This window comes from Brassica napus, chromosome A1 (assembly GCF_020379485.1).
Source record: "Brassica napus cultivar Da-Ae chromosome A1, Da-Ae, whole genome shotgun sequence".
NCBI lineage: Eukaryota > Viridiplantae > Streptophyta > Magnoliopsida > Brassicales > Brassicaceae > Brassica > Brassica napus.
The window spans coordinates 3,028,325-3,041,881 of NC_063434.1; the positions used below are offsets into that span (position 1 = coordinate 3,028,325).

General features: G+C 29.0%; 1 protein-coding gene and 1 pseudogene across 1 annotated transcript; one reads left to right on the top strand and one right to left on the bottom strand.

Annotated features, from left to right (window-relative positions):
* Positions 1-573: 573 nt before the first annotated feature.
* LOC106355012 (CHD3-type chromatin-remodeling factor CHR7-like) lies at positions 574-4,079 on the bottom strand. The gene is made up of 5 exons (XM_048780438.1): positions 2,431-4,079; positions 1,987-2,340; positions 1,713-1,910; positions 1,518-1,609; positions 574-1,186 (listed from the first exon to the last, which is right to left on the bottom strand). The coding sequence occupies exons 2-5, from the start codon at positions 2,182-2,184 to the stop codon at positions 1,009-1,011; spliced, it is 666 nt and encodes a 221-aa protein (XP_048636395.1). The 5' UTR covers positions 2,185-2,340; positions 2,431-4,079; the 3' UTR covers positions 574-1,008.
* A 6,689-nt stretch (positions 4,080-10,768) lies between these two features.
* Positions 10,769-12,321, top strand: LOC106355016 (annotated as a pseudogene).
* The last annotated feature ends 1,236 nt before the right edge of the window (positions 12,322-13,557 follow it).

Consider the following 13,557-nt stretch of genomic DNA (forward strand, 5'->3'; position numbering starts at 1 on the left):
AATAAGATAGCAGACACCACTAATAGAAACATCTAATACATGGTAACAAACAAATGATCAGAGATGTTATATATATCAATCACCTGAAAAGGTTGGAGAATTAACATCTTTGTCTTCGACGATGTGCTTCAAGAAAAGTATTCCATAACTGAACAACAACATATTAGAAATAGTTAATGAAAATATATATATCCTTCGCAAAGAATAAGTGATAAGTTTTTGTAAAGAGAAGAGCATCAATGGGTTAAGTCTGTGTACTTTTTAATTTCATCATAGGTTCTCGGCTTTAAAGGATCAACAAACTCCTTCCAGTCATAGTTGCCAACTCCGTACCTGAAAATTATTCATCAGATGAAAAATGTTCTCAAGGAAGGCACAAACATGTGTGCAGACACTGAGAGACCTTATCAGACAAAAGATGTACCTCTCTAACGTCCTTATAAATTTCTTTCTTTGCAGCTCGTTAAAACCTAACACCTTGAGATATCTCCCTTCTCCTTCTATCAAAGGTATTGGCTCCGAGGTATCTTAACACAAAGAAAAAAAGTTACTTAACTGGGAATCTTTGAATTTTATTTGAAAAACATAATTATATACAAAAAACATTTTAGTACCGCGAGTCCTTCTACTGTAATGCCTTTTAGCCATTTGGTTTCCTTGTCTAGCTGCTTCACCATCAATTGGTTTGGGTTCTTCATGAGCAGAGTTCGCTTCTAAACAAGCAAGTTCATTATCTTCAATCATCTAGTAAAATTAACAAGAAGAAACATAATTATATCAAAAATAATTATAGTACCGGGGTTCCTTCTATTGTATGGCCAATAAGCCATCTGGTTTCCCTGTCCAGCTGCTTCACCATCAGTTTGTTCAGCTTCTTGATAACGAAGCGCATCTTCGCCAAACTTCTAGTAAAGTTAACAAGACGAGAAATAAGAACACCTTTGCTAAAAGATATAATAACAAATCAGTATCACCTGATGCTACAAGCCCGTAATTGAACTGGTTGGATTAAGAAGAGTATACCTGTTTGTGGTTTCTCTTCCTCTTTCCAAGAACATTGAGCTCCTCAACTTGCTGACTTTCATACTTGTCTTTTAACGAATCTTCCAAATAATTTGATGTTGAAGACTTGTTTTCTATAGCGTGTGCTTCCTCTAAGACAGCAGCCTCATCATCCAAGTTCTTTCTGAAAAAAAAAACACCAAATAATCAATAGTAATACCAATGAATTAACAGCATACTACACAAGACAGTCAATAAAAACATTATATGTTGGTGCTCAACAGGTTCTTAATGGTAGGCAAATCAAATGAAGAGTCAATTAAGTGAGCAGGAATGATCATTCTTAATTAGCAACATAGAGTTTTCCTAGATCAGATGAAGACAAACCTTTAAATGATGCATTATGTAACAATTGATACAGTATTTAAAAGAAAACATTGAAATAAGAGAACCAACTTTAAATTATAGATCCAGCTTTAATTAGGGATCCAACTTCACTCATTCACAGATCATACCTAACTAGAACGCGATGTTCACTCGTATACGGCTTCAGCGAATTGAACAACTCTGAATTTTTATTTTTCAACCGATGGCCTTCATCAACAATCTAACCAAGAAAAATGATTTATAAGCAACATATGATGTTTAAAGAAAAGACTGTAAATATAAACTATCATTATAATAATGATAATAATATAAGACAGAACTACCATGCATTTCCACTTGATTGGTTTTAGGATTTCTGTGTCTACGTTGATCATCTCACAAGACGTGAGAATGACATCAAACTTCATCCTCTCCTGTTTGCTTTCTCCATTGATTCCAGTCATCTTGTTATGACCTTTTGGGAAGTAAAACTCATGGTCTCTAATAACAGTACGAGCTTGAGAATTACCACAGTACATAACCTGAACAGTAAAACGAAAACATGAACATCATTCTACTATAACCAATAAGCATAACACACATGATGTGTATACATACCACATTCATATGTGGTGCCCATGTGGCGAATTCTCTCTCCCAGTTTCTCAAAGTGGAAACGGGAGCAACTACCAAATACGGATCCAAGTTTTCCTCAAAAAGCGAAGCTAAAAAAGCAATGCTTTGAATTGTTTTGCCTGCAACCATAAATCTCAATCTTATTAATCTCACGTAAATGAAAAAAAAAAGTCTTCTCATAATAGATAAAAATGTACATTGTCACCAGCTAGGGTGGGATATTACTGAAGACATACGTACCTATCCCCATCTCATCATCAAGGACTGCAAGAGCTCGTTTTGACCATGTAAGCCGCAAAAAGTTAAGCCCACTAAGCTGATACGGATTCAATGAGCCTTCAACAACGGATACAGTACCAAACAAGGAGATCAATATATCATAACACTACTACAAAACCATATAATAGTTCAGAGTAGCCTTAGTACCTGTAATAAACTCAGGAGTATGATCAAACTGTTTGAGATCTTCATGACTTCTCTCATGGCCTACATATTTATCTCTGCGATAACCAGAGTTTATATCCTTGAACCTCTGGATTTCGTTTTGGAAGGTTGATATGTCTGATTCAGATTCCCAATAACACTCATCATAAGAAAGTTCTTTGAACTTCACCAGATACTCCTTGCCCCCATCTTCTCCGCTGCATCAGCAGCAAAAACCAAGAGTAAACACATACTCCTGAATTTCCATGAATAAACAAAAAGAAAAGAGTTCCATCACTTAACCGGCAATCTATAACCCGGTCAACAGTGGTCCACTCAGGATGAATGGAAACAAAATCCTCTCCATTTTTACTCATTGACTCCATCGCAGAATGAAATCTGATCACCCTGAATACTAAACGAGGGTTGAACTTATAGGCCTTCTGGAACTCCTGCGCAGGCACCCTGTGGTTGGCAAACCCCCAAAAAGAGAGGAAAAGATGATATAAGCAGACAAGAGGCATGCACGACAAAACCACCATGAACATAATACTAAGCATGTTCAAACATAGCATAAAATCATGCGGGAGATACCAAGAGCAGTGTAGGTAAGATAACCCCTTCCACTTCACAAGATATTGTTTCACAACATTATCTGATGAATTCAGATCGTTAGATGCCATAGGACGCATTTGGCAGTCCAAAATCTTTTCCATCTCTGTAAGAGGAGTAACCTACAAGCAATCAACACATGACTTTATTTATATAAATATATATTATCGATATGTGTAATAAATATTCCACATCCAAGTTTTTCTGTATGCATTTTCTTCCCCTAACATTCAGATAGACAGTGTATATTATCACATTTAGATAGAGACAAACCGCTTCTCTTTCGGCAAGTCCTTCAACCTGTTCAGGTGTCGGATCCTTGTTTAGATCAAAGTCAGCGTCCTCATCGGAACCATCTCTGCAAGAAAAAAAACACAACAACGTTTCTTGTCAATAAACTCAAAAGGACAAAAGCGTAACTATCACCAAGCTTTGAGGTTGATCAAAAACAAAAGAACGAGCCAAAGATGTAAGAAGAAATAAAATAACATGTGGTAAAGCAGACGTTCATAGCAAAACCCAACTAGCATCTACACCACGACGAGAAGCGATCATGCCTAATCAACGTGTTAAAAAAATTGTTATGGTGAAAGTTCAAAAACCCTAAGCGGGAAGATCAACGGAAATTACTCGGTGATCAAACCCTATCAGAAAATTTTGTCGTCTCAAAAACACAACTGTAGATCAGATCGAGGAACTCCAAATTCAGAAATCTAAAGTTAATAATTGTATCGCACTCTTAAGCCAGGTGTAAAAGAACAAAACCCAAAACCATATTTTTTTTTGAAAAAAAAAGAAAACAAAACCATATATTTGCAAACTCAACTTCGACTAAAAGACCCTTTAAGAAAAACGAATCAGTTAAATCAAAAGCAATTGGAAAACTGCAGATCTCTACATATTCAACCATTAGAACTCGAGAATAAAACATATATAAAGACGTTCATTCTTGATATTTGAGTTCAGTGCAATAGAGTAAAAGAAAAGGGCGACGATGAGTAAGAGAGAGGATCGATCGACCTGCGTTTCTCAGACTTTGTTGGCGGAGAAATATCACTGGAACCACATAAGATCGAAGGAGTGTACATAATGCTGCAGATGCAGGAGTTAGGACGTAACCAGATGGTTCTTTACTATCACGGTAACGCCTCTTTGTATGGATAGAGAGAGAGTACCGGTGAGTTTTTTTCTTAATCTTATCTTTTTAACGGAATGAATGGTGACTATTCTTTTACCATTTAGTCATGAAAGAATATTTATCGTCAATAAAAAAAAATTATTTATGGTATCTTATTATATAAATTTTGATGTTATATTGTGGTCAAACTATGAATTTATATTTAACACTTACATCATCTTACAATTTTGACTAGAATATAATAAATTTTGGAAAGAAAATTAGCTATACTTTTGTTTTTAGATTTCTTGTCTGAATTGTTCACCAGAAATAATTAGTCCGCAGATTTACATTAAATGATTTTGAAAATGAAATGGAAAATAAATACATGCAAATATGCAATCCAAATGTAGTATAAAGTTTAAGAGGTTGATTAATATGCAATATATTGCAATACTTAGCAAAATTAATTAAATGTGTCGATAACTAGATTTATATCTTAATTTTGAAATTTTTAGTAAGTTGTGTCCTTATTTGATTTTACATTTAAATAATTATTTTATTTTTGCTATTTAAAATTTTATATCTTTATTTACATGAAACAATAGTAACCGGATTATATATATGTATATATTTACTATGTAGTAAGAAAGAACACAAAAAGGGAAAGGAATCTTTCATAAAAAAATAAAATTCATAATAGCACATAACAAAAATGGTTGTATTACTTTTTCTGAGCTGTTTCTTTGTTTTAGCTAAAATATATTGTTTAACTTATTTAATACAATTTGTTTACATAAATTATGTCATTGTATATATTTATACTATATTTATATATTGAAATCGTTGATACTTAATCCCCTAGATATTATTTAAGAAATAGTTTGTCATAAACCACATTGATTTTGAAAGAAAAATAACGATATGGTATACTAACAATAATAACGTGGATTGAACTTTATTGTAATATAGACATTTACATTTAATTTTAATCACTATTTTGGTAACTTTTTTTAAATATAGTAATAACTCATAAATCATCATTGATAACAATAAATAGTACTCATATTATAGTAGAAATATAAATATAATAATATTTTACAATTGTCAAAATATTAATTAATCCTATTTTTATAGTAATATAATTTTTATTACTAAAACAATTCTTCAGAATTTAATGCAGTTTTGTTTTAAAATTTTAATTTTCTAATTCCAATAACTTTAGTTTCTTTTTGAAATCTACGGATTTTAGAAATATTTAATTTTACGTTTTGATTATATACCTAACAAAAATTTCGATTAATTTTATAGAATTTGATTTAATATATTTTAACTAAAATAAATAGATAACAAATTTTTTTCAAGAATATAGTTTTAAATATATGATATATATAATTAAATATAATTTTATTTTATTTTTGTTCATTTTTACATATAATTAAATTAAAATTTAAAATTAAATATTGTAAGCAAATAATAAAATTAACAAAATTAAAAAAAAATATTCTAAGATTAAATATAATTCAAGTTTTGAATTTTTATTTCTGCAGATATTATGCAATTCCCAATCCATGGATATATCAATCTCGATGGCAGTGACTTGGTATTCGTTGGAAAGTTGATTATACAGAGTTTAATTTATCCCCGTCCACTTTTGAGATTCATTTGAGTTCGAACTTGTCTTCAATAAACTTAATCTTTGAATATATATATATATATATATATATATGTGTGTTCCAAATGATAATAGAAAGGTTTTTTATGTACAGATCAATGCATTTGTGGCATATAAGCCTATAGATACGAACGAACAACGATCAAACAAGGACATACATTGAAAGTCCTATACCAAAATCGTTAGAACTTTCGACAGTCATCAACGTGTTGGGCTATGCGGAAGACAATGTAGATTGTCTCTCCTGTGTTATTGTGTTTACTTGCTAAAGTGCATGCCGCAAGCAAAGGAATCTTTGATTGTCCGTGTGAGTTAAACCTCGGATTAAGAATAGTACTTAAAAACATTCAATACTAGTACTAGATAATAATCCGCGCCTTGCGCGGAATGAGATTATTAGTTTCGTTATTTTTAATAAAAAACATTAAATCTGTTTAATCTGGATATTGGTTCGGTTTTATTTTTTTTTTTGTTTTTAATCATTCAAAATATAACTATTATTTTAAATTCATATTCATTTTAGTTTATTCGGTTAAAATGTTTGATTTTTTTTTGTTTTTCGGTAAAAACTAAAAATTAATATTATTTATTTATTTTCATATTATGAATTTTACATAGTCGTCATGTCAAACCAATGGTTTCATATTATAGTTTCTAAACAGATAATAATTTAAAAAATAAAAAAAAAAATATTAAGACAAATCATTTCATTACAATTTGGACTGTAGTGAAAGAAGCATTAAAAAAAAATATTTCAACTTTCAAAAAAAATTAGATACTTCAATTGTGGTGAATACTTAGTTACAAAGTGTTCACATCAAGGTGCATATGCATGTGTATGTAAAAAGTATATGAAAATAGTTGACAAATATATGAAGATATTGTTAATTAATATTAATTGACTTTTTTGTTCAAAATAATAAATGAAAAATAAAATTAAAATTAATTTTAAAAAGGCCTTGACATTAGTCATTTTTCATATAAAGAAAATAAATTGTATCCGTAAATAAGAGTGGATACATATCAAATATATAGGTATTTGGAAGCATTCGTGTCGACTCGATCTTTAGCCACCTAGATATTCAGTGACTCGGATATCCGAAATGTTTTACAATTTTAAAGAATATCCGATTTGATCCGTAAATAAAATAAAATTTTAAAAATAATTGAAAATTTTAATAATAACATTTTATTACAAAAATAAAACATTATTTAACTTTTTTAAATTCTAGTACCTAATATAATAAATTTAATTTATAAAAATATTGTAAAACCGATATAAACTGATATTATTCATAACATATATATATATATATAATTATTTATATATATGTATATATATATGCATATAACAGATCAAATTAGATATATGTTCCTATAAATATTGGTTTTTGTGATTTGCTTCTTTGTTGGATATTGTATTTTAGTATTTGATTTGTTTCGTAGAGTTACAGATATCCAGATTTTTTGGTTTAAATCAAAACGGAAAACGAATCGAATCAAAATTTATGAATATTTTGTTCAACTTTATCCGTAAACAATAAAAATAATATATATATAGTTTGGCTTTTGATTCGTTATCTAGTTTTATTCGAACTGAAAAATCTAGAGTTTTATTGGAACTATGTATGTGAATTTTATATTAAAAGAACGCAAAATATATAGTGTAAACATATTTATGAATATAGTGTGAACGCGTTAACATATTTATTATCAAATCATTGTGAGACTGTCATGTGTCTATTATAGTGTGAATGCATTTATTACAATGCTTCTCTTTTAATATATAAGGGATTACTAGAAGTTCAGCATTTAATGTTTCATTTGAATTCATCTTGTCGAAGTGGGAGTATTATTTTCGTATTCCAAGACGAGTTTGAACTTTTTGGGTTCGCGTGATTCGTCAATGTTTTTGAGTGATCTCCTATTAACCAGCTTGAGATGTATATTTGGCATTGATGATATTTCTAAGGGTTCTATTATTTGATAGCGTTCTGAATTTACATACCCCATAAAGTTGTTTGTGATGGTTAATGTCCATATGCTTTTTACATGCTGTTGCATATCACATGTCGATGTCTATTTTCTTACAACTATCAACGTAAGATTTTGCTATAAAATTTGTATATTCAGAGTTAGGTTGAGAGGTTGACAAGTCCAAGTGGAGGTGAATTTTGGTGACTATAATAATAAATGGTGTTTTATGACTTACGATAAAACATAAAACAATCTATTCAATGTTTTTTTTATCAACCGGTGGACTATTATTACATATTTATTGTATATTAAAATAGAAGCATTACAACATTTGAGTTAGTCATGTGTCATAACCACAATGAATATTAGAAACTTTAAAAAAATATGTTGGTTCATTTAAATATATAATAAGTTTTTTTTTCTACTAACCATAAATTTGTTATTAATGTTTTTTATTCTTTTCTTAAATAAAAATTACGGAATTGCCTAATGTAGCTAAAGTATATATGAAAATTAATGATTTTGAGTAATAAAGATTTGATAAAAATTAGTGTATTCTCTATCATATTTGTTTACTTTAAATTAATAAAATAAATTAAACAATTACATTAAATATATAATAAAAATTTAATCGTTTTTGTATATGTTATATTTTGATTTCTTAAACGACTATAAATTATTAAAACTGTTAAAAGTCTCACATTCAAATTTTTGTGATCCATGGTTTAAATGTGTTTGTTATGATAAAATATAAATAATTACAAAATCATATAAGTAAGTATTCTCATTTAATAAATAAACTAGGTGTTTTGCCCGCGATGCAGGCTTAAACATTTTCATAATTTTTGAAATTTTTTTTGTACACTATATTCATTATATATTAAAATAAATCTTAAAATAACTTAATAATATAGTTTTAATTATATAACTAAAAACATTATTCGATTAATATTTAATTATGTAATTTCTGTTTTTAACTTTTTACTAAAATATTTTTTCAGATAACAATACAATATATATATATAGAGAAATTATCTTTTTTTAATTATATTTTTAGATTTTGGATAATTCAATATCCTATTTTTAATTATATAATTAAGAATTTAATTTGATTAATATTTAGTTATATAATTCATGTTTTAACTTTTTACTAAAACACTTTTTCAGATAACAATACAATATATATATATATATATATATAGAGAGAAATTATCTTTTTTTAATTATATTTTTAGATTTTGGATAATTCAATATTCTATTTTTAATTATATAATTAAGAATTTAATTTGATTAATATTTAGTTATATAATTCATGTTTTAACTTTTTACTAAAATACTTTTTCAGATAACAATACAATATATACATAAATTATCTTTCTTTTTAAATTATATTTTCAGATTTTGGATAATTTTTACTATTATTAATTTTAATCAATTATCTAATCAAATAAATTAAAATTTCGTTTTTATTTTTTAATTTAGTTATACATTTTAATTGATTAATATTTAGTTATATAATCCATGTTTTTAACTTTTTACTACAAGACTTTTTTAGATAACAATACAATATATACAAAAATTATCTCTATTTTAAATCATATTTTCAGATTTTGGATAATTCTTAATATTATTAATTTTAATCAATTATCTAATCAAATAAATTAAAATTTCGTTTTTATTTTTTAATTTAGTTATACATTTTATTCATTAAGGGTATAAACATTATTAACCACTCTAACTTTTAACGTGAGAGCTCGATTCCAAAAATTTACTTAAATTATCTTTTTTTTTAATTATATTGTTAGATTTTGGATAATTCAATATTCTATTTTTAATTATATAATTAAGAATTTTATTTAATTAATATTTAGTTATATAATTCATGTTTTTAACTTTTAACTAAAAAACTTTTTCAGATAACAATACAATATATACAAAAATTATCTCTTTTTAAATTATATTTTCAGATTTTGTATAATTCTTACTATTATTAATTTTAATCAACTATCTAATCAGATAAATTAAAATTTCGTTTTTATTTTTTTATTTAGTTATACATTTTATTCATTAAGGGTAAAAACGTTATTAACCACTTTAACTTTTAACGTGATAGCTCGATTCCAAAAATTTACCTTTATAGATTAAGTGTAAAAGATATATATATTAAAATTAAACTATATACCATCTAAAATATATAAAAATTTTAATTTCAAAATTTGCTTTGAACAAATATTTTGGTAAAAGTTATTGAACAAATATTGATAACTTAATATTTAAATTTTAAACTTACCTTTGAATTTTTTAAAAATTACTAAAACTATTAGTCACATAATGAAAATTTTGTTATCAATTATTTAAAGTTTTTGTTAAAATAAATACAAATGATAAAAATAACCATATCAGTAGAAAGCATCATTTAATATTATTTATTTATTTGGATTAACAAAATTTAAATTTAATTATATACAATATAATTATATACAATATTAAATAGAAAAAGTAATTATTTGGATTAACAAAATTTATTTATGTGTTCACATTAATTTAATTATATATGTAATAGTTACTGTTTAATTATTCAATATATATTTATTATATATAAATATGTGAAAAAAATATAATACATAAAAATAATATATATAATGTTCGTCTCGCGCAAGACTCGGATATTAACCTAGTACAAACTATAAAACAAACACGTTTGAATACACATTTAAATGCTGTATTTAGATATTATACGTCGATGGTACATCCAAATATAATAGCAAATATGACATATGTGTATTGGAAAGCTGAACCAAAACATGATTTGGAGAAATGAAGGAAATGCAGTACCATTGAGTTAGGATTCTTTTAGGCTTCGGACCATATTCCCTTCAGTTTAACACATGAAACACAATTTAATCCGCATAGATTTCAGAAAATATGAAATTATTTGTGAAAAATAAATTAAACTATAGATGAAAATTTGGGTAAAATTTGTAAGTTTGGGTGGTTAAATGATCAAATTAAGAGTTTGGAGGAAAATAGACTGAGAATTAAAAGTTGAGAGGTTTAAGTCTAAATCTGAGGTGAATAAGAACAAAAAAAAAAGAAAGAAAGAAATAATCACCAAAGTTGCGATTAGAAAAGCCCTAGTGTCGGTTTCATAATCTCTCTGGACGAGTTTGCTAGCAATTAGGTGAGATCGGAAAAATGTACGATGTTATGCTGGATGAGGCCAAGCTATGGCTGGATGAACGGAAGGTGGAATCGTCTTCTCCGCCTGCACCACCAGTAAAAGAAGATTCTGGCTACGACTACTATTATTCTTCAGCCGACGACGAGATGGATCCGGTGGAAAAGGCCAAGTATCTTCAGCAAGTTAGGGATTCTGATGTAAATTCTCCTTAAACCTTGTGCCTTTTTTTCTTCCTTTCAGGGTTTTGGATTAATGACTTTGAATTTTGTGCGTAGGGTTTCGACGTTGATTTTTTCTATCATCCATTTGGTGGGATAATGCCCTGTGGATGTAATGACTCCGACACACCCTTGGCTAAGCTGTTACAATATTGACAAGGTAATTATAAATTCTCCCTTTTTTCTCACTCTTATTAGCCTCTCTTTGGTTTTGATGATTTTCCTTATTGTAGGGGACAAATTTACAATTCAGGAGTGTAGAGAAAGTTAACGCAGAAGCAGTTTCATTTGTCAATTACTATATTACTTTGGAGGCCGTGGATCCAGACAACAACAATTCACTTGTTGCTTTTGGGATTCTTCCACCAAGAACAAAGAGCGGTTGAGATTGATCACTAAACAATGCAGGATAAAGCCTCAAGTGCCTGCTGCTGGTAGTAACTTTAACCCCCCCCCCCCCCCCCCCCTTTTTTTTTTTGTAACCAAAGTTTTTCTATTGTTTCATATTCTAGGATAATAGCTGTCTTCTTTTGAATATGAGTTAATCATTTTAGAGAAACGTTACAGAAGCAGAACGTTACCCATGGCTATGGGACCAGATGCTGTAGATGAATTCTACACAGGTAAGATGCCCAATTGGCTACAGGATGATGATGATGCACTTATCGGAGTTAATAAGCTTCAGTTCCATGTGGTGAAGGACTCAGAACTGCAGGATAACGAATGGCTTAATCTTTACGCTGAAATTGCATTGTCCTCAGAGCGGCCCGACATGGTGAGGATAAAAAACATAGAGTAGACATGTGAATTCATAAACTCTTGCCTTGTTTCAACAAAAGTTTTTGTTTGACCGTGTCTGTCTGTCTTGCAGGAAACTTATTTGCCGTTGGAGGTGAAGAAAGTAGTGGTGCGTACAAAGGAAGATGTGGAGCCGAGTATGAAGCTGAAGTCGAGTAATGCAATCTTCTACACGATTTTCAAAACCCACAGGGGTCATGAGTGCAAAGCTATAATAAGGCAAACAATGGATGGTATACAAGGGCACATGTGCCTTGAAGTTACATGCATGTTGGGAAAGTAGTGTGATGCTGAGATCTAGAAAGAGATGTTGTCATCCTCTCCTGTTTTTAATGTATTTGATCTTTTCATATTTAAGTTACTATTATTGTGTATGACTAAAGCAGCTAACTTAGCTAAAATATATACTAACTTATTTGATACAAATTTGTTTCAAATTTATATGTCATATATATTTATACTATGATGATATATTGAAGTCGTTGATATACGTACTTAATAGAACATGAAATATTGAGAAAGAATAACACGTATACAATTCTCAATCCATGGATCAATCTCGATGGCAGTGACTTGAGATTCGTTGGGAAGTTGATTATAAAGAGTTTTATCCTTCGCCCGTTCTTGAGATTCATTTGGGTTCGAACATGTCTTCAATAAACTTAATCTTTGAATATATATATATATATATGCATATGCTGCAAATGATAGTAGAAAGTTTTTTATGTACAGATCAATGCATTTGTGGCATATAAGCCTAGAACGAATAATGATTAAACAAGGACATATATTGAAAGTCATGTATCAAAATCGTTAGAACTTTCGATAGTCATCAACGTGGGCTATATGCTGAAGACAATGTAGATGTGTATCTCCTGTGTTATTGTGTTCTATTTGCCAAAGTGCATGCCGGAAAGGAATCTTGATTGTACGTGTGAGTTAAACGCCGGAGTAGAATATTTAAAAGCATTCAATAAGTTCAGTATTTAATGTTTCACTTGAGTTCATCTTGTCGAAATAGGAGTACTATTTTCGTCTTCTAAGACTAGGTCGGACTTTTTTGGGTTCGCATGATTCGTCAATGTTTTTGAGTGATCTCCTGTTAACCAGCTTGAGATGTATATTTGGCACTGATGATATTTCTAAGGGAATTTTTTTTTGACTAATATTTCTAAGGGTTCTTCTATCATTTGATAGTGTTCTGGATTTACATACCCCATAAAGTTGTTTGTGTTGGTTAATGCCCATAAGCTTTTTACATACTGTTGCCAAATATAAAGAAGTTTACAGGTTGACAAGTCCAAGTGGACGTGAATTTTGGTGACTATAATAGTAAATGGTGTTTTACGACTTATGAGTAAAACAATCTATTCAATGTTCTTCTCCTTAAGTCAGACAAAGCTTCCACGTGCGTTGACCTTTATGTTTCAGAATTATCATACTGCGCATCCTTCGCCTTACCCTATGTGTTCCCAATCTACCCCCCCCCCCCCCCCCCCCCCATTTAGTTTTCCTTGGAATCTTTTTGTTTTGATATAATGCATTAATAGTT